At 39.6% G+C, this 21,668-nt stretch overlaps 1 protein-coding gene across 1 annotated transcript; it reads right to left on the bottom strand.

Annotated features, from left to right (window-relative positions):
* Positions 1 to 1,869: 1,869 nt before the first annotated feature.
* On the bottom strand, positions 1,870 to 9,365 carry CRSH (Ca2+-activated RelA/spot-like protein). Its single transcript, XM_077362718.1, has 4 exons — positions 8,930 to 9,365; positions 3,953 to 4,885; positions 2,779 to 3,066; positions 1,870 to 2,209 (listed from the first exon to the last, which is right to left on the bottom strand). Exons 1-4 carry the CDS (start codon positions 9,314 to 9,316, stop codon positions 2,072 to 2,074), a joined length of 1,746 nt encoding a protein of 581 aa, XP_077218833.1. The 5' UTR covers positions 9,317 to 9,365; the 3' UTR covers positions 1,870 to 2,071.
* Between the last annotated feature and the right edge of the window lie 12,303 nt (positions 9,366 to 21,668).

The following is a 21,668-nucleotide window of genomic DNA, read 5'->3' as shown; positions in this document are numbered from 1 at the left end:
CAACCTCCCAATTTCCAGCCAGGTTGAAACCTGTTGAAGTATTATAAATGATTAAATAACACCAACCCTAAAAAGTAACCTTTCCAAGAAAAAACCAACCCTAAAAAGCTAAAGCTTTTGGAGTAGTTGGTTGTTTCACGTGGTAGCAGAGCAATTATCTCACTGTAAATGATTAAAGGGATAACACCAACTCTAAACAGCAAAAGCTTTTGAAGTAATTGGTTGTTCCACAAAACCCTTTAGATTCTCCTAAATCCTGTTTCAAACCCCCTAGAAAATAAACTTGTCTTGAGGGTCTTTTGCGTACTTGAGGCAGTAATAATCAAGGAGAGAGACTTAATTCCTATTTGGATTGCAGGAATTTCCTGTAAATGTTCAGAGAGGAAAAGGTTATCCAGAATAGGAGTCGGATTAGGATGCTAATTTTGATACCTGACTCCAGCAATCCAAGCCCAAGTTTTATTTGCAACTCTCAGCCTGAATCAGTTAAACACCTTTGCCTCGTATGTGGGAACACTACTTGGATTGAGAGGTCAGTTCTATGCACATTTCTTCATCGTAGAAAACTGCGCACGCTGCTATCTGCTGAGGAGAAAATGAATTTTTTTTTTTTTCATGGAAATGCTCAAGTTATTACTGCCACTAACCACTAAGCTTGCCTTTGCTTCTTTTATTTCTCAAAGAACAACAAAATATAGTCAATTTTGATAAGGAATCAATCCATATGCAGATTGTTCTAACAAACATCCTCTCTGATATCCATTCTAGACTCTCCTTTGTTGGGTTTTAAGAGGGTAACAATGATAGAAGCTCCACTATATTGAAGAATCTAAATTGATATCTAAATCTAATTTAAAAAGTAGAAAAGAAATACAAATGGCTTAAGCCTTTCCCAAGTACTTTTTAGTTGAATATTGATGAAAATGGCATACTGGGGCTATGAAAATGGAGAGTGTATCAAAAAAATGGTGTGTATCACTGTTTTCTCTCAAGGAAGTATCGAGAGAGGATATTGGAGTCCTTGAACTTGAAGCTATAAACTTATGGGGATTCAATGTGCAATGAAGAAGAATGCTAGTTACATTTGGACAGAATCAAATCCATTGGTAGCTATTAATATTATTAATGGGCAGTTCTCTTGCGGATGGAAAGCTACTAGTGTCCATGCCAAGATTAAAAAGGCCATGGATAAGTTTATTTACTGGAAGGTCTCTCACATTTTGCTAGAATCATATTTTCTTTCTAAAGCTAGTTTCCCAATCCAAAGCCTTGATAGACATCCTCTTTGTTCCCCAAAGATATTTTGCATATTTTATCTGATGATGGTAATGTGGGTTAGATTTTCTCATGTCATTATCTATTTTTATATGAAATATTAGTAAACGGGTATTATCGTTTGCTCTCATGACTTCATAAATGTATGAAATTCACTTGTTAGCCTTGAACTAACAGATGCCGGCATGATTATGGGCATATGATATTGTAGCTGAAATGAAAACAACGGAGTCCAGCAAGATTAAAGGGGTATGATATTGTCGTTGTTTATGTAATAATTTCTCATTGTATGATATAGTATTTGTTTATGTAATAATTAGTAAGACCCTAAAGCAATGGTCCCTGTTTTTAAGATGCCAATGCATAATTACAGTGTCTACTTATGATTATTTTAATCTAAAACAATATTTAAATGGGATGGTTTCCTCACTTTAATTTGTAAAAAGTCTGAGACCGGCTAGTCAATCCAGACCTTTCAAATGATGAGCACCACCTAATGAGATCAACCAATCCAAAAGACATATTAATGGGATGGTCGTATGATTCAATCATTCACTTTCTTTCGGACAGTAAAAAATCATTCATCCAATCCTCTTGAGAAGAAGAAGAAAATTGAGGATATGTACTGCTCTACAATTCAAGTTTAAGAAACTAAAGCTCAGCTGCTCTTTGTACGACAAGATATTAGATTAAGTAATAAACTGTACACTAAAATTGTTTACATGTTGCAACGGGTAATCTTGGATACCTTTGTAAGTGCATACATAATACAAGTTACCTTTGCTCGATTGACAAGCTATCTTACTGCCAGCCTATCATCCAGTTCTTTACGATAAACCTGAATCAATCCACTGTTGTCGGTCACTTGAAGCTTCTCATCCACAATGGCTCTGTATTGATCATCTCTGTTCTCTAAACTACGCATGAATTCAACCTACAGAGATAGGAACAAATATCAGTGTCAATAAAAGGGCGAGGGAACCAGAAAAATATTCAGCCAAAAAGGTGAGCTTTGATAGTCTTTAGACAGAGGCCAAAAACAATGCCAGTGCAATGAACATGCTTTTTTTCATCTTTAACCGAATGGTAGACTACTATTTCCAAGATGCTTTGCAAAAATTAAAATATCTCACGGTTCATTTCAAGAGTCCTTCACCTTTTCCATAGGCAATTTTGGGATTTGAGTATTTGCACAGTTTGAAGAATCATGAGTTTCCAATATGTAATCCAAGAATTTAAAATATGGAGCATGCCACACCATATGTTTACTTGTAATATGATATCTAGCTTCCTGTCCTCTTTTTTTTTGGAAGGGTTATATCAAGCTTCCTGTTATTTTCAAAATGGGGTTCTCATGAAGCCAAGTTTAAGTGTTCCGTGCACTTTGGTCATGGGTAGTAATAAAAAAAAAGCTCGGCACTAACACTATCACACAAAACAAGGATCATATTTTCCAATCTAAGATATCTAGATATTTTTAATTCATCCAAAGCACTGAATTACCTGTTTCTGAAATAAATCAAATTCATCTGAGCTCAAAGATCCGTCGCTATTAGCATCAAGATGCTGCATCAGTTCCTTGGCATCCTCCCCTTCAGCTCCAAGCTCTTCAATCACTTCTCTAAGCTCCTCGATGCTAATCCTACCATCACCATTTTTATCAAGAAGGCGGAAAACCCGTTCTCTTCGGTCAATCTCAACTCCACTTCTATGATTTGCAGAAGGGAGATCTCGAAGACGGAGGGCAGCAAGTTCAGCAGCAGCCATCATAATGGCCTTGAGTCGCTTTGCCTACGTAAGAAAGTTTTACAGAAACAGAAGGAAAATGTACAAGTGAATTCCAGAGCCTTAGTTGAAATGTAAAAAAAAAAAAAAAACACACACACACACACAAGTATATGATTAGTTAATTGGATATAACTAAATAAACCACGGGTACACAAAACTACAGATCACATGAATATGACTAAATGACTTCAAATAAGATAGAAAATGGGTTCCATTGCTATATATATATTGAAAGATTTTTATGGTGCAACATGAGGACTTTCCAGGAGGTCATCCATTGCTATAGATTTGGTAAAGAGAAAAGTAACTATGCTAAACCATATGACTCTCGCAGTGAGATAGTGAAGGGGTACCACAGCTATTTTCATGGAACATATAATTTATCTGAGAGAATATGGGTATTCCCTTAGGCTTCAATAATTTTTACATGAATTGTGATTCCAGAAAATGTGTGTTCATTCCTTAACAGACAATGAACCAACCACATGCAAGATAATTTGAGAGAACAGCAAAAGCAGGAAGTGAAGTGCTCTTGCATGCAAATATACTGTTATTGCTGAAAGTTGTATTAACCATTGAATTTCATCAGGATAAAATAGGGCCCCATTCATAGTAATATATCTTCAAAACTGGTTAGGTAGTCATCCGATAGTATCTTTAAATGGGCAATGTCAATCAATAAATACACCTACTCTCACCAGTAGTAAATAAGAGAAATGTAACTTTTACGGTTTTACCAATACAAACTAACGAGATTATCATCGGAACACTTCAACCATATGTCATACAACAAAACTTATATCAGTAACCATGGTTACAGTAAAGCCCATATAGCAACTCCAAAAGAAATACAAGGAAAACAAAGGTTAAATGCAAGTGGAATGCTTACCTCTTCTGGATCTGTAACACCACCCTTGTATAAAGAATGAGATGCAGTCCCGGCAGCAGCCAATGTATCCATCTCTGTGGTGCGAATCTGTATTTCCATTAGAGGTCTAGCCCCGTCACTATCACTAACATCAACCGCCATGTGTAAACTCTTGTAGCCATTTGCTTTAGGTCTCGCAATATAGTCTTTTGCCCTGTCTGGTATCTCTTTCCACAAAGCTCGGATCACCTCACGTGTCCGGTAACAAGCTTTCTCACCTATCTCTACCATGTCATCTCCAGATCTAGGGTCCAAAATGACCCGCAAACCCAAAATGTCATTTACTTCTTCTGGCCTACGACCATCCTTCAAAAGCTTTTTCATGGTGCTGAAACGGTTTTTATAGCGACCTTGGATTGAGATGTCATCCACCATGTCCCCTAAAAGAGGATCCATTTTTAAGGATTGGAGCAATTGTTCCTTATATGTATCTATCAGGGGCTTACTCCCTGTTTCATGGCTTCTCAACCATGTATCAACATAAAGGTACGAATAAGGAAATAGGTATCGGAAGGAGAGGTCTTCCAGCTCTAGCGATAAGGCGTCAGTGCCCACGGCATGAGCCAGGGGTGCATATACTTGCAGAACCTCGAGGGACAGTTGTTGCTGGTGATATCTTGGTAGGTAGTCTAAATGTCTCATCATATCAAGCTTGAGAGCAAGATCTAATATCACTGCCCTAATGTCATAGTAAGTCAGACAGAATTTCCTCAATGCAGACACACTATCATCATCCAGAATTTCTACTTTTGAAGGAATTTCCTTCACCCGCAAGCTTTCATGCAATAAATGAGTAGTATCAGTTCCAATCTGGTTTTTAATTTCACGAATGGTTATACCACCTGCCTCCAGAACTTCTCTCAGTATGCTAGCCGAAATAACTTCAGCATCCATCTGCAATAAGCTTTATAGTAAATACTTTAAAAGGTACATAAGGATCAATATGCTTGCAGTTTCTCTCTCAATGGATTTTTAGTCTTTTACAAAAAGTAAATACCAATAAAAAGCTGGCAATAAGATATTGTATTGGACCTTTTCATCGAGGTTAAAAGTTTACACAAAGACAAATTCTACTAGTAGTTTCTCTCTCAATGGATTTTTTGTCCTTTACCTAAAATAGTTGCCAATAAGAAGTAAGCAATAAGATAGTACCCTTAAAATTTTAATCAACAAGGTTGAACGCCTAAACAGAGCTAAGAAGCTCAAGGAGGCAGAATCCTCTTGTGAGGTGGGATGTGGCCTTTCATCCTAAAGTGGAAGGCAGTTTGGGTATTGGCAATCTCACTACAAAAACAAAATGCTCTTTTGGGAAAATAGTTATAGAGATTTGGTGAGGAGAGGGGTGCTCTCTGGAGGAGGGTTATCAAAGGAAAATATGGGGATGGAAGGGGAGGGATGGGTGGGGACTTGATAGATTCAGTGGAGGTAGATGCTCAGGGCTTGGAAATCTATTGTTCCTTCATTGGCGTTCTTTTCCTAGTGTATTATATTTTGGTTAGGTGATAAGCGTGGTGTTTTCGAGTGATGTTCAGTTAGGAGAGAGTGCTTTGTCCCAAGCCTTTCCGAGGCTATTTGGGGGAGGGTGGGGTGGGCATAAGTTTTTTATAGGAAACTAATGAATAGCAGTAGTGGTTTTACTATCAAATATTTTTACAAGCATCTCTCCAAGCTCTTATATACATCTTTCTCTTTGAGAAAAGATAGGATGACTTTGGTTCCTCAAGGATTCCAGCTTTCTGCTGGACAGTTCTAATAATAAGAAATACATTGGTTGGACTCAAGAAGAAAATTTTCGTATGGTGAATTGGTGTTATTTTTAACCAGGAATTTATCTCGGAACCCAAGGCGACACCTCAAATTTTATTGATAGGAATAAAAATTACAAGAGGAGGACATAAAACCTTGCCCCTAACCCATAACACGAGAAATATAACAGTGAAACCCTTCCCCACCCTAAAGAAAAACTTAATAATATGATCTTTGATTGGTTTGGAGTTCAGTGGGCAATGTCTAACTCTATCACGACATTCATGTAAGGTTAACGGGTTGGAGGCTTAGGCTCTTCAGGACTGATCCTTTGGAAGTCTGTTCCTTCTGCTTTTATGTGTGAGGGAGATTTGGGATGAAAGGAACACATTTAACTTTGAAGATAAGAGTAAATTGTCCGTTGGACTGCTTGGAGGATTAAGTTCAATATGGCTACTTGGGCAACCCTGGGAAAGAATGTTGGGAACTTGGGATTACTCTTCGAATCAGATACTCAGGAATTGGAAGATCAGCATGATGGGAAGACCGAAGACCTAAGGCCGAGAATGTGGCTAGATAGCAATCTTCTCTACTTAATTCAATCAAGAAGAATGTCGACGGTCGCTCTCTTGGCAACCTCAAATCAGCTTGCATTGGTGGAGTTTTTCATGATAGCGATGGTCGCATCCTTTATTCTCAGGGCCAATAGCCATGTGGATTCATCTGAGGTAAATATTTGAGCTACACAGCTAGGAATCATGCTTTCTTCTAGCAAGATGGAGGGAAGATTGGAGGTCGAGTGAGATTCTTCAAATGCCATATCCTAGATGAAGGAGGACGACATTGGGTCATGGCATCTCGCGTGATATATTGATGATATACACAAGAGGAACAGGGGTGGGGAGATTGTTTTTTCGCACATCTCGAGTAGTGCGAACACTTTAGCAGATAAGTTAGCTAAGTCTAATGTCTATAGACCTCTGTTGTATGCTAGGCAGTCTTTGCCCATTGATGTGCAAATGTAATCCTTTTTATTAATAAATTCTTTGTTCTTTCATTTTTAAATGGAATTAATAGATTCTTTGTTATTTTTGTCAAATATACATATATATATATATATATATATATATATATATATATATATATATATGAGAAAAGTGTAGCTGCACATACGTGTGGCTAACTTAGCTACACCAACGGCTTAAAATACAGTGGGCCCCACATTGTTTGGGTGATGCAAACCATTCATTTGATGGGCCCACTGTATTTTAAGCCGTTGGTGTAGCTAAGTTAGCTACACGTATGTGTAGCTTCACTTAACTCATATGAGAAAAGTGTAGCTACACATATGTGTAGCTAACTTAGCTACACCAACGGCTTAAAATACAGTGGGCCCCACATTGTTTGGGTGATGCAAACCATTCATTTGATGGGCCCACTGTATTTTAAGCCGTTGGTGTAGCTAAGTTAGCTACACGTATGTGTAGCTTCACTTAACTTATATATACATATGAGGAAACTGTTGGTGAGCTTAAGCTCACCAAACTTATGGTGAGCTAGCTTGCCCAATCACATGGGTCCCACATTTTGGGGAGTGATCCAAACCATTCATTTGCAAGGCCTTATCATAGACAAATCTGCCCCATTTTTGTCCTCCACAAATGGAGGGGTTAGGATGATCCTATGGAGCTGATTTTTGGTACACCCCCTATCTATGATAAGGCCTTGCAAATTAATGGTTTGGATCACTCCCCAAAATGTGGGACCCATGTGATTGGGCAAGCTAGCTCACCATAAGTTTGGTTAAGCTCACCAACAGTTTCCTCTATATATATATATATATATATATATATATATATATATATATATATATATATATATATATCAGTTGTGCTTTAACAGTGTCATGAAATGTTTGTAAAACACACACACACACACACACACACACAGAAGGGGGTGGGGTGGGGATTGCCTACAGACATGAGGAGCAATTGTGGGAAGCTTTAAAACCAAGTCAGTGGGATTAGAATGGACTTCAATATGAAACAGGATGGATTGCGGTTACTTGAGGTTTTAGATAAATCTAGACATTGCAATTGTAGTTAGTAAGATAGCTCAGATAAAGCATTCATTAGACTAGATTTTGGTTCACAAATTAGTTGCTAGATTTGTTGGAGAAAAAAAAACGTTCGTGAGAGTTGTAGCTAGATTTGGAGATAAGTATAATTTGCATTGTATCTTTTCTTTCGTTTCGCCAATTAATAGGGAGTTTCTGTTGCTGAAAATCCTTCATTGTTATTTGGATTTGTAACTATTCTGTGTTTCATTTAGAGAAGTCCCTAGAAGCGACACCAGAACCTAAATTTACTTTTTGGAAGTAACTAGAATATATTTTTGTATATGTATTGGAAAAAGAAAGAAAAAAGAAGAAGAAGGCAGCAATCAAGAGAGAGGAGATCAATATATTGGAGAAGAACGTCTATTACAATACAATCCACTCTGATTGTTGAATTCAGCCGCAATGCTTTCGGGATTGAAAACTTGTGCATAAAGAAATTGTGGGCACTAGAGCTAGTGTATGGAGTCCTGCTTCAAAATACACGATTTAAAGGAGATGATTGATGGGGGTGGTTTTATTCTATCGGAATATAGATCGTATAATGTTAATATATATCAACAAGAAATCAACCCACAATGAGATGACAAAGCATATTCAAGATATGAAGGTTTAAGGAGGCATGGTCTTTCATCCACCTATGTTACATGGGTTCTTCTGAATAGGCAAAGTAAGAGTCTGGGATTCTGTCACTTCATAGATTCAGTGCAACGCTTCAAAATCTTTACTATCCATTTCTTCTGAATACTACAAGCACAAATTTACAATTACCACATATTTTGAGTCTTATCGATCCTAATAAAAAGGTTTAAATGGAAATAAAACAATGTGTTTACTAGACCTATTAAAAACCCAAACAATTATCTATTACAACCGTATCGTTACATATAAGTGTCATTATTTTTGAATTCTGACAATCTGAAAAAGGCCTGAGTAGTGCAAAAATCTAAATATGTTATTTTACTACATCTACAAACTAAGCTGAATTTAACAAGCAAAATCAGGAAAAGAACCCAAATCAACAAAGATTCAAACAAATTCAAAAGGCCCAAACAAAGATCTAGCAAAACCGATACCTGAAGATGGGCGAGAATGAAAGCGACAGAGAGGGCCCGCGAAAGTGGGGCACGCCCATCGGGCATTAAGGGCAAAGCTTGAAGAAGAGAAATAGAGAGCTTTAGGGTTTTGAAGAGGAGTCTAGAAGAACTCGTTGAGAGAACATTCATTCTATCAGTGAGCTCGTTGAAAGCCCCAACCAGTTCTATCACCATCTTTCCTCCACGCTGTTCCACGATTGGGGCTTTCGTACAAGCTATAACGACTAATCGGACGTGGGAGGCGAGATTTCGAGAGATGCGAATGGGTGAGATTGCAAGATGAGTGATGGAAGGAGAAACCCTAACCCTAGTTTTCGAATTTGATTGGAGAGTGAGAGTGAGGAAGGCATGGGCAGAGAGCTCCATGAGAGAGAGAGAGAGTCCGTCTCTTGTGTGGTAGTTTTGGACGGTTTTGTGAATGGGATTTTTACTTATTCGTTTGGTTGTGGGTTTGCCGCGTCAGGTGGCACTAGATTTGCAATGCTTGCTAACGTGCGCTGTGGGAGCACCGGTTTTAGATGGGCGTGATGATGTGGGAAGTGGGAACTCCGGTTTAAGATTGGAGTGTCCCAACGTGGGACTCACTCACTTGAGATTTTATATGGTGTAACCGTGGAAGCCCTTAGAGTACCTTATTTTTCAAAATAGTACTGTACGGACCGCACTATAGGAGTACCAAACCGTCCATGTGATGGGCCACAGCGTAAATAGGTTGTGCCCCAAAAATCATTTCAATATTATGATCCAAACCCTCCGATCTATAAAGAAAATGTATATTATGGAAACCTCTGTAGATTGGAGGGCTAGGATCATCCTACGGAAATGATTTTTGGGGGACAACCTATTTACGTTGTGGTCCATCACATGGACAGTTTGGATCATCATCCTATGATGTGGTCTGTACCGTACTTTATGAAATTTACGGAACTATAAGGGCTTACACCATATAAAAACTCCACTTTGGGAACCTTCATCTAGCCTAATCTATCCAATTGTCCGTGACACGGGCCGATTTCACTTTCGTCACATCTAGATGATCTGGGCCGTTTATTTTTTTACTCCAGATTTCCTGTGGGTGGGGCCGTTGGTTGGCTTTGTGCCAATTTTGATTACATGTGATAGGCTAAGAATGTTCTGTGAAAGCTATTTTAGATTCAATTGGGAAGTCTAAATTGGAGGGTTAAGATGGTTTGATGGAGAAGATTTTTCAAGCATGCAGATCCGATCCGTACCTGGCCCATGAGATGAATGGTGTAGATTATTTGAAAGGTGGATGAGGCAATGGCTCTGATACCATTTGAAACAACCAATTAGTCAAATAGCTTAGCCCCTGTTTGTTTTGGATTATGAGGACCGACTGTGAGTCCAAAACTGATTATTGTACTCAAATTTACATTTGGTTTTGAGTATAGTAATCCTTTTTTTTTGACTCACAATCGATTTTAAAGTAAATAGGGCCTTAAGCTAATGGAGTAATTGGTTGTTTCACTACATTCCCTGTAAGACCAACCCAAAAAAGAGGGGCCACGCATCACGAGAGTGTTGAAAGGCGGGTCTTGGGTTCAGAACCCACGGCTTAAGCCTTTGGCGTGACTGGTTGTTTCACGAGTACAGACATCATCTTAATATGATAATACCTAAAAATTATACAGAGGTTGTATTCTTATTCCACCTCAATTGAAATGAAATTTTTCCATTCTAATTGCCAGGGAATTAGAATATGATTCCAATAATCCATACACAAGCTATGTGAGAGGCCAAGTATGTTTTTCTCCACACTGGTCTTATGGTTTTTTATTTTTTTGATTTAATCTTATCTTGCGTAAGGTAAAACAGAAATCAAAAGACTCTGCAACTGTTTGTCATAAAGGAACTTCATCTTCATAAACGATTCCGTTTACAAGATACCCGATATTTTGAACCTCTGGTTGCTGATCTTGGGGAATTAGATCCATTCATGGCGGCAGATTAACAAAGACCATTTTGGATCTAATTTTCTGGGATGCTGGTAGTTTCTTTTGTTGTAAGATCAGCTACCTTTCAATCATACATGGTTTATAGAGGGAATAGCACATTTTGGATCTAAGAAGGCAGCAGGAAAAAATCACTACTTTGATGATTCTATAACTTATGCTTAGAAGAAAGCAGAGAGGAACAGCTTGTATTCTTGAGTTCATTTGACCTTTGTTTTTTTAACCCAATTACCTGAATTTTTCTGCAGGTAATTTTCAGCTGAATAAAGATTGGAATTTTGATCTTCTTTAATATTGTAGCTTTTTGGGTGTCATTGCTTTGGTTTGTAAAATGTAACTGTGTTGGTTTGAGTTGGGCTCTTTGGTTTCTCGGCTCTTCTCACTGCCGGTGGTCAACTAAGATAGGCTTGTTCTGAAGATTCAGACACAACCACACCAATATTTTCTCGGATTCGTGAAACTCAGGTTGTTTTTTGCGAATTCAGTTGAGCTTTTACCATAAAATTGGGTCGGGTTCGGGTTGATACCAATTCTTTTTTCTTTTTTTCAGCAAAAGGTAACCCGAGCCGGCACAAGGAACTGAGCTTTTACCATAAAATTGGGCCGGATTCAGGTTGATTCCAATTCTTTTTGTAGCAAAAGCTCAACCCGAGTCGACACAAGTTAGCCTCAGACTCATGGGATCTAAATTTGGATGTCTATATCAACCAAACATTTTCAAAGTTTTTGTGGTAGATTAAACAAGGTGAATGATATTTTGCCATTTGAATCTTTTGATCTGATTCCATACAGTAAATATGGATTCATATTGGAGGAATTAAAATTAGCTTGTGAGATCCATTTTGATTTGATTGGATCTTGAGGATCTGTTGGCCCATCCGGGTCCGTTGATATACCTCCTAGGTGGGGCCCAAGTCAAGCTTCTGATTGCATATTTGCATTCCTTAATTAAGATAAGGGTGGAAATTACCAAAAAAGGCTTTTGTAAAGTCTCAGTACGCAAGACAGGGATCCCGTTAATTAAAGCGAGAGGGCCGCCGTTAAAGCCACGCCTTGTAGATTCTGAGACTCGTACTCTGTCTTTCTATTTTCTCCCACTTTTCTCGATTTTCAGCCTCTTTTCACTTCTCACTCTCTCCTGTCACAATCCCAAAAACACCCCCCCACAGAAATACATAGATACATTGATTCCCTCTCTCTCTTATCCACCTCCAACAGACTAATATTTCTGCCCACGTTTTTGATAGACGCACTCCTTCCACCTCTCTCTCTTTCTGAAAAAACAAAAACCCCTCGAAGAAGGCAAACGTAATCGAGAGACGAAGCTTTCCAATTTCCCAATCGATCTTTGACGAGAGAGGTTGTGGATGCTGAAAATCGGCGCAGAAGAAACCCTAGACGATGCGACTTCCTTACTCTTCTTCGACTGTTTCGTTTCGTTTCAGATTTTTCTCTGCGATAAACCCTAATTTATTGGATTCTGAGGGTTTTCTAGAGTTTTTTTTCTCGTCCTTGAGCTTCTATCAACGTGTCGGCTGCGAATCTCAAGAGAGATCAGGCTGCGAGATCCACTGACTGCGATAAACCCTAATTTTATAGTTCTAGGGTTTTATAGGGTTTTTTCTCGTTCTGGAGCTTCCATTGATGTTTTCGCAGAGGCTATGAAGGGAGATCAGGCCATCGGATGCACTTTCCGTGATAAACCCTAATTTCTAGGGTTTTTCTAGGGTTTTTTCTCGTCCTGGAGCTTCCATCGATGCGTCCTCAGCCATTTATGAAGACAGATCAGGGCACCAGATGTACTAACTGCCACAACGAAGAATTTTGGTTTCTGCACAACATCCGGCACAGAGGTATTTTCCACCGTCTCTGCACTTGTTGTGTTTTGAAATTCCACTCCGGATCGTTTTGCCCTAATTGCTTCGAGGTTTATGATGGACCTCCCTTGAATGATTTCGTAAAATGCTTGAAATGTCCCTCGGTTTCTCATTCTACATGCGTTAACCCTGAAATTGCCCCTCGGTACCTTTGCCCTAGCTGTTCAAACCCTAGTTTCTCTTTCTTTGATCTTGGAACCTCTTGTAAGAACGATAGAGACCTCGATGGGGAGCCTACGAGGCTGCGAGAATTGGATCTCAAGTCGGCAAAGGTGCTTCGTGCTGCGGCTCGGATTGCTGTGGTTTCAATGAGTAGGGCGGCGGTCATGGCTAGGTTAGAGGCAGAGAGGAAGGTTAGAGAAGCGGCATTAGCTAGGAAGAGAGTGAGAGAAACACTGGAAAGAGTGGGGAAAGAGAAGGGAAATGATAAGGAATCTAAAGGGGTTTCGGATTTTGTTCCGGTGGTAGAGCAGAAGAAGAAATCGAAAGGGAATAGTGCTGTTGCGGCTGCTGTGGCAGCGCAGAAACGGTTTCAGAGCCATTTTAGGGCTGCTGTGGGGAAAGATAAATTGGGTTCGGTGAATTCGAATAATGTTGGTGCAAAAGAAAAGGAGAAATGGGTGCAGAGACCTAAGAACAATGTTGCATCAGAGGAAAGGGGTAATCTAAAGGCATCGCCCACTGCTGTTTTAGGGAGTCAGCCCCTTCAGAACTATGTTACTGTTGGGGAAAAAGAGGAACTGAGAAGTTCCTCCCATTTGCAGAATCCTGTTTTAGTACACGAAAAGGAGAAAAAGCAGACGGTTTCGGATTCTTCTGTTGTAACGCATCAGGGGCATTCTCAGAAAAGTCTTGTTACAGAAGAGAAAGGGGAACCGAAAGGATTTGCAGATTCAGATATGGGTCCCCAGCATCCCCAATCAAATAAAGGTGAATCACTAGCTACATGTTGTTTTTAATTATTTGTTGGTACAAGAAATAACACCTGTTTTTAACATACACTGAGAAGGCAGGCATACCCGAGTTTCCAGTTGGACAATGACAGCCAGTTTCTTGTTTATATTTAATGATAACACTACTCTTTTTTCTCCATTGCAGATGCCTCTTTATCAAAGACAGATTCGGGTGTCATATTCACAGGCTCGCCTGATACAACGAGCTTGCTTTCGTGAGTTGCACTTACCAATCGAAATCTATTTTTCTGGGTACATCATTTTCTCCCCTGATTGATGCCGAAATGAAATCATGTGGGAATTGTTGACAGCATGTTGTATGTACTCACCCATTTTCCAGTGGAGTTAAATGTGGTACTATGGGGCCCATTGTATCTTTAATGTGAAGAGAAGTTCCTCTTGCTGCCTTTGCCCTCTCTCTATCTCTCTACATCAATCGTATTGATTTTCCATTATCAAACTTTTGTATTATGTTCCTCTCATTTTTTTCCCCTGTGTTTTGAGAAGAAACGAATTTTAGCTTCAATTCTGGAAGTTCTACGCTAGACAAGACGCGATGTAAGTTGAACAATGATGGCCTTGTTCATAAGCTCTGCCTCCCTCACCTCTATGGCTGTACCTTACCAGCCACCTCATCAACTGGATAGCTAACCTATGTGAGAGCTCTTGCTCCAACCTCTTTAAAGACAACCCTTTCCTCCTCACCTCTCCCTCTGTCCCTCATCTTTAAGTAATGACGTGGTAGTAGGATCAAATCAGTTAGTGTGCTTATTCTTTTCATTTTCTAATCATTAGGTCTTGTTTATTCAGTGTTAAATAAATGCTTAATAAAATATTTAATTTAGGTCCAACACCAATTGGTTTAGGGTTTGCAAACCCTTTTAAGAATGACAAGCTTTTATCCTTCTTGCTCCATCTTGTGGTACCACATGACACCCTGGATCGCTACTCCATTTAGATTAGTTCATTACAATTGTTATAATTTAGTTGTTTCTATCCAAAATGTTTGGTGGGTCATAGGGTCACATACCCATTTTTTCTCTTATTCCAATCCGGAAATTGGCGTAGTGGAGGTGAACTGAAGAGCCAATTGCCTCAAGAAAGAGAAGATGGGAGGCAAGCACAGCCTATCCCAAAAAAAGCCTAATTTTCTTCGGCCGATGAAAATTGAGTGCATCACCTATCCTTTGGAATGACATGAAGTTTTCCAAAAGGAAACAAGATATGCTTATATACCATTCAAAAAAAAAAAATACATCTGCTTATGACGATTGCAATTTGCAACACCACTTCTATAAAACAAAACTATCATATCTGAAATGAAATTAGAACTCACTGTCTTTAGACAAACATATCCTTAAAATACCTTTCATTAATTAAACTGGTCTTTTATAACTATTGTAACAATTATCTAGTCTCTTAAAGCTATTTGTAATAATCAAAGTACTCCTAGAATCTCTCAACTGAAACCTAAAATATCTTCAAAAGCATTTAGATTCGTGTTGCAGCATGTTCATGATGAAGTAATGGAACTGCCACCAAATTGTATTTTCTATTAATTAGCTTGAACAAACCTTCAAAAAAAAAATTTACCTAGAACAATTTTCTTTTGGCTAAAGTTTAGTTAGCAGCCCAATTTGATGTGAAGAATGCCATTATTGGAAGGTCTACTTGAAGTTTGAACATCAAGTTCATGTAACTTTGTTTGAATTTAGCCATTAGTAAGATTCATTTGATCTGTTTTCGTGGATATTGTTGGAAGTCATTGCTTGTCTGGTTACAAACTGCTTGATTTAGTACCTCAATTTGATGTGAAGAATGTCATTAATGGTAGGTCTACTTGAAGTTTGGACCTCGAGTTCATGTAACTTTGTTTGAATTTAGCTATTAGTAAGATGCATTTGATTAGTTTTCATGGATATTGTTGGAAGTCATAGCTTGTCTGGTTGCAAACTGTTTGACTTGTGATGCCATATTATATTGCATTAAGCTGCTAAATCGATTTTTACATACTCTTTTCTATTGTTTAGCCAAAGACTGACCATTGTGGCATACAAATTAGGGCAAGAATGAATGCATGCATTGATTGTCCTGAATGAGGTATTTGAATGTCATTTTGGATGGTAGCCATTCAAGCCCAATTGAAGACTATCTAAGCACTTGAACTCTAACCCCACTAGCATGAGTAGTTACAGATGCCCACTTAATTAATGTAAAATCGCTCATGCTACTGGACTCCATGAAGATGTTCAGCGATCAGCAATAACTTATAAATGTGGAAAAGACTTTCAAAAAATATCAATGAGGAATATATATTGCAATCTCTGATCGTGTTACTGTTAAATTACTTCTGGATTTTGTTTGTGCTTGCCTGTTGGTGGTGATCTATCTATATGACAATAGGGATAGAAAACCCTCATGAATTTCTACTCAACCAGCCCCAAGAATCTATACATGCATACAGCTGAATAGACAATATCCAGGACTATTAAAAAGCTAAGGTCCAGGCCATTTCCAGATTGCTCTCTAATCCTATGTATCGCCAATAACTATAGCCCTATTGGATCATGAACTGGGTGACTGAACGGTGTATATGATGCTTGCCTGGATTAGTACAGAAGACACCCTACATGGTGACTAGCATCTCCACCCTCTTGGTATGAGGTGACCACATGCAATAATATCTTGTGCATGCATGTATTATGTGAGTGTATGTCCATGTGATATTTAGTACCCAATAAATACTTAGATAACCATTCGTGCACAGCGGGTCTTCTAGCTTTGCCATTTCTGGGCCCATTGCTAGTAGCAGTTGGGTCGGGGAGACATTGCTTGGCAGACACCGTGTTGGCGCATGAGTGGCATTTGGATCGTGCATGCTGGTGGGCTCTCTGCCATTGCGCAGTTGGCCAACCCGTTCATGACCTATTCACTTCAAGTTCGATGCCTTGGCTCGCATTATATGATGCATGTGGTTGTTACCCATTTTATTGGGAACTCATTTTACGGAGTCGGTTCTTGTTGCGTGTCATTGCCATTTTTGTGGCGATGTCCGGTGACCCTCGAGGTAGTGCCCTTGGTTCCTTGGCATGGCAAGTTTGCTATTTGCCTTAGGTTCAAGGGTCCTAATCATGCTTACGGATGTGAATGATGTGGTTGGAAATGGGGCGGTTTTGGCCCCAAATCCCTTGGCATTTTTGCCTTTTGTTGCCCGCGGTGAATTACTACCGTCTCTTTGCCACCGTTCCTTTGGGACATGGTGCAAAGGTGATGCAAGCCAGGACCTTGCCGAGGACTTTTGGGATAAGTTGGACCGGGTTAGGCGACCACGGAGCACCAGGATCCGAGCAGGATTTCTTTCCTAGCTGTTTCCCATAGCTTTCCAGTTTTATTTACTTTCCTATTTTATTTTTTAGACAGATTTTTTGCTTTCCTAGTTGGTTTGGGATTGCAGATTTTCTACTTTCCTAGTTGGTTTGGGATTTCTAATTTTTATTTGAGTTTGCTATTTTGTGATTGAGGCCATAAAAGCCTAGGAAGTGATGGTAATAGTAGTTTTTGACTGTTTTTCTTTGATCTGGAGATAAGAAATAAAATATCTTCTCTTTAGAAATTTTAGATCTATGAATTCCTCTTGGCTTTGATCTCTTAATGTTCTACTAAGAATCTAAGCACATATTGATTGTGATTTGCTTGATTGTTCATTGTTAATCTGATTTCTTGGAATATTTTAGGGAAATCTAACGTGTTATTAGGTTTTCCGAAGAAGTTACGATCCGTCAGAGATTGATTTATCTATTTTCTTGTGCTTCTTGTTGTAATTCCTTTCAGGATTACATCATCTGGTATCAGAGCTGCAGTTTCAAAGAAGTTATGTTCTTCTTTACGATCCAGAAGCCTTCCAACGACCTTCTTGCCGTTGTTTTTCATCAATCCACTACCGTAAATCGTCATCCGTTATCTTCCTTTCTTTCTTCCCATCTTCTTTCCTCCTTTTTTTTCCCTCTCCTGTCTTTTTTTCTTCTATCACTCTTCTTTTACCCCTTTTTTTTTTCTCTCGTCTTCCTTTTCTCCATTAATCTCTTTCAAATCACTATTCTAAAAAAAAAAAATGAATCCCTTTAAATCCTTCTCCATAAATCCATTGTTATTGACTTCTATGGCGCCACACACTCGCGAAATGTCCGGTTCTCAGATCAACAACACTCTTGGTGGGCATGATGAAGTCATGGAGGCCATGCAGCGACAAATCGAAGCGTTGACGCAACAAGTAGCGGAGTTGCAAGTTTCTCGCACCAAAGCTTCCACTATTGAGGAATTCGAAGAAGAAAATCTCTTTGCAGCAGATTTCCATCATCTGAGACACGAGCGAAATGGAGGGAATATGAGGCGATGGGAAACGGGTATCAAAATTGAGATTCCCAAATTCCATGGTGGTCTTACATCAGAGGAATTTATAGAGTGGCTGTTCACCGTTGAAGAAGTCATTGAATTTAAGGAAAAATTGTCCCGCTTGTTGCTACGAGGTTCTGTGGAAGAGTTTAGGCATGGTGGAACCAGATGAAGACCGTGCGTCATCGTCAAGGTAAAGACAAAATCACTTCTTGGGAAAAGTTAAAGAAGAAAATGAGAACTGAATTTTTGCCTTATAATTATGCACCCACTCTTTATAATCAGTTGCGAAATCTTAGGCAAGGTAGTGATACAGTTGATGAATATACCAAGAAGTTTCACCAATTGGTTGCCCGGAATGACTTGACTGAGTCGGAAGAGCAATTGGTTTCGAGATATACTGGTGGTTTGAGGCAAAATATTCAAGATATGATAGATCTTTTTTATTGTCGGTCTTTGTCTGGGGCACATCAACATGCAATTACTTTGGAGAAACAATATTCTCATAATAGAAACTATGGTGGTATTCCTATTAGTAGTGCCAGACCTACTACACGAGCAACTCAAAGTAATGCTCAAGTACAACGGCCAGCACCGCAAGTGCAATCTACCCAAGTTTCCCAGACTCGTAATTTTAATCCGATGCAAGGTAGCTCATCTACTATAAAGTGCTTTAATTGTGGGGAAGTTGGGCATATGATGAATGAGTGCAAGAAGGGTAGGAGAGAAGGAAAGCAGATGTTTGTGAAAGAATATGAAGAAGTTGAAGCTCGTAGGATTTATGATTGCACTGCACCACCTATGTTTGACCCATATGATGATGATGTCAAGGAGGAGGTGTTACAAGGTGATGTGGGAGAGGCGCTTGTTGCTAGAAAGGTGTTTTTGATACCAAAAGATGAGTCTAGTGATGATTGGCTTCGCAACAATATTTTCCATATCTCATGCACCATTGGAGGAAAGGTTTGCCAGCTTGTGATTGACAGTGGCTCATGTGAGAACGTGGTTTCAGTAGAGGCTGTAAGAAAGCTTAGTCTGAAGACTGAGAAACATCCTAATCCTTACAAATTGGCATGGTTAAAGAAGGGTAATGAGGTTGCAGTGACACAGAAATGCTTGGTTAATTTTTCGGTTGGCAGTAGATATAAGGATCAGGCATGGTGTGATGTAGTTGCTATGGACGTATGTCACTTGTTGTTGTGTCGTCCCTGGCAATATGACTTGGAGCTATTCATGATGGTAGAAGAAACACTTACAGCTTTATGTTTGAGGGAGTGAAGACTACTCTTACTCCATCTCGAGTTGTTGGACTTAAACCGAAACCTGGGGAGAGTGCCGAGCTTCTCAAGACATCTGGTTTTGCTAGTGCAATAGAGGAGTCTGGTATTGTGTATGTACTAGTAAATAAGAGGGAGGGGGACGAGCATGAGCTACCAGAGTTGGTTAAGCCTTTGGTTGAGGAGTTCAGTGATGTTTTTCCAGAGGATATACCCACCTGGATTACCACCCATGAGAGATGTGCAGCATTGTATTGATTTGATTCTCGGTGCTAGCTTACCAAACAGAGCTCATTATTGCATGAGTCCTGTGGAGCATGCAAAGTTGTAAAGGCAGGTGAGTGAGCTATTGGAGAGAGGCTTCATTCGTGACAGCATGAGCCCGTGTGCAGTGCCAGCATTGTTGACTCCAAAAAGGATGGGAGTTGGAGGATGTTTGTTGATAGACGAGCTATTAACAAAATTACTGTGAAGTACAGATTTCCTATTCCAAGGGTGGATGATTTATTGGATCAGCTTGCGGGTGCTAAAGTGTTTTCCAAGTTGGACTTGAAGTAGGGTTATCATCAGATACAGATTAGACCTGGTGATGAATGGAAGACAGCTTTCAAGACCAGAGAGGGTTTGTACGAGTGGTTGGTCATGCCGTTTGGGCTGTCTAATGCCCCTAGTACGTTCATGCGGGTTATGAACCAAGTACTCTGGCCTTTCATTGGTAGATGCGTGGTTGTTTACTTCGATGATATTCTTATTTATAGCACTGATAGTGATACTCACTTATTGCATTTGCGAGATATTTTGCTTACTCTTCGCAGAGAGAAATTGTTTGCTACGATGAAGAAATGCATATTGATGTCAGATCATGTGCTCTTCTTGGGCTTTATTATCTCAGGAGATGGTGTCGCAGCAGACCAGTCAAAGGTTAAGGCTATGGTTGATTGGCCTTTACCCCAGACATTGCATGAGGCTAGGAGTTTTCACGGCCTAGCATCTTTCTACAGGACATTTATTCCCAATTTCAGCGCAATGATGGCTCCATACACATATTGCATGAAGAAGGGAGTGCCCTTTGTTATGACACCGGAGGCAGAGCGAAGCTTTGTAGAAATTAAAGCTAGATTGTCATGTGCACTAGTGTTAGCTTTTCCAGACTTCGAGAAACCGTTCGAGGTTGATTGTGATGCTTCTAAGCTAGGCATTGGAGCAGTTCTTCGTCAAGAAGGCAAGCCAGTTGCATACTACAGCGAGAAGTTGAGTGGCTCTAAACTCAACTACAACACTTGTGATGTGGAGTTCTATGCAGTAGTTCAGACATTGCGGCATTGGAGACACTATTTAGTGCACCGCGAGTTTATTTTATTTTCAGACCATGAGGCACTCAAGCATATTGGTAGTCAGCATAAGCTAAGTGCTCGACATGCCAAGTGGGCTAGCTATTTACAGGAATTCACGTTTGTGTTGAGACACAAATCTGGAACACAGAACCGAGTGATAGATGCTCTTAGCAGGAGGGTTTCTTTGTTGACTACTATCCGCGCTCAGGTATCCGGCTTTGATACTTTCAGTGATTTATTGTCCACTGACCCATTCTTTTTTGCTATTATGAATGAGGTCAAAACAGGTCACAAGGGAGATTATTTATTGCACGACGGATTTCTCTTCAAGGGAGATCGTTTGTGTGTGCCAGATTGTTCTTGGAGGATGAAGATTGTGCAGGAGTTACATAATGAGGGTCACTTTGGGCGTGACAAGACCCTACAGTTGATTACAACTACTTATTATTGGCCAAAGATGAAGAAAGATGTTTTCAAGTATGTAGACAGGTGTCACACTTGTCAGATGGCCAAGGGTGTTGCTTCTAATGCGGGTCTTTATTCACTATTGCCAGTGCCTGAAGGGCCATGGACAGATTTGACCATGGTTTTTGTATTGGGCCTTCCAAGGACACGAAGGATGGTTGACTCTATCTTTGTAGTAGTGGATCGCTTCACGAAGATGGCTCACTTTATTGCTTGCAGGAGGACCATGGATGCATCTCAGATTGCAGGTCTATTTTTCCGAGATGTAGTGCGTTTGCATGGTGTTGCAATTACTATTACATCATATCGTGATACCAAGTTTGTGGGACATTTTTGGAGGAGCTTGTGGAGATGCATGGGAACCAAGCTTAGCTTTAGCAGTGCCTATCACCCTCAAACAGATGGGCAAACGGAGGTCGTGAACCATAGCTTGGGGAATTTATTACG

This window comes from Tasmannia lanceolata, unplaced genomic scaffold (assembly GCF_043159265.1).
Source record: "Tasmannia lanceolata isolate RefF3 unplaced genomic scaffold, GAP_Taslan_0.1 ptg000019l, whole genome shotgun sequence".
Lineage (NCBI taxonomy): Eukaryota > Viridiplantae > Streptophyta > Magnoliopsida > Canellales > Winteraceae > Tasmannia > Tasmannia lanceolata.
Note: the sequence above shows the minus strand (reverse complement) of the source record. Positions and strands in the feature narration are given on the sequence as shown.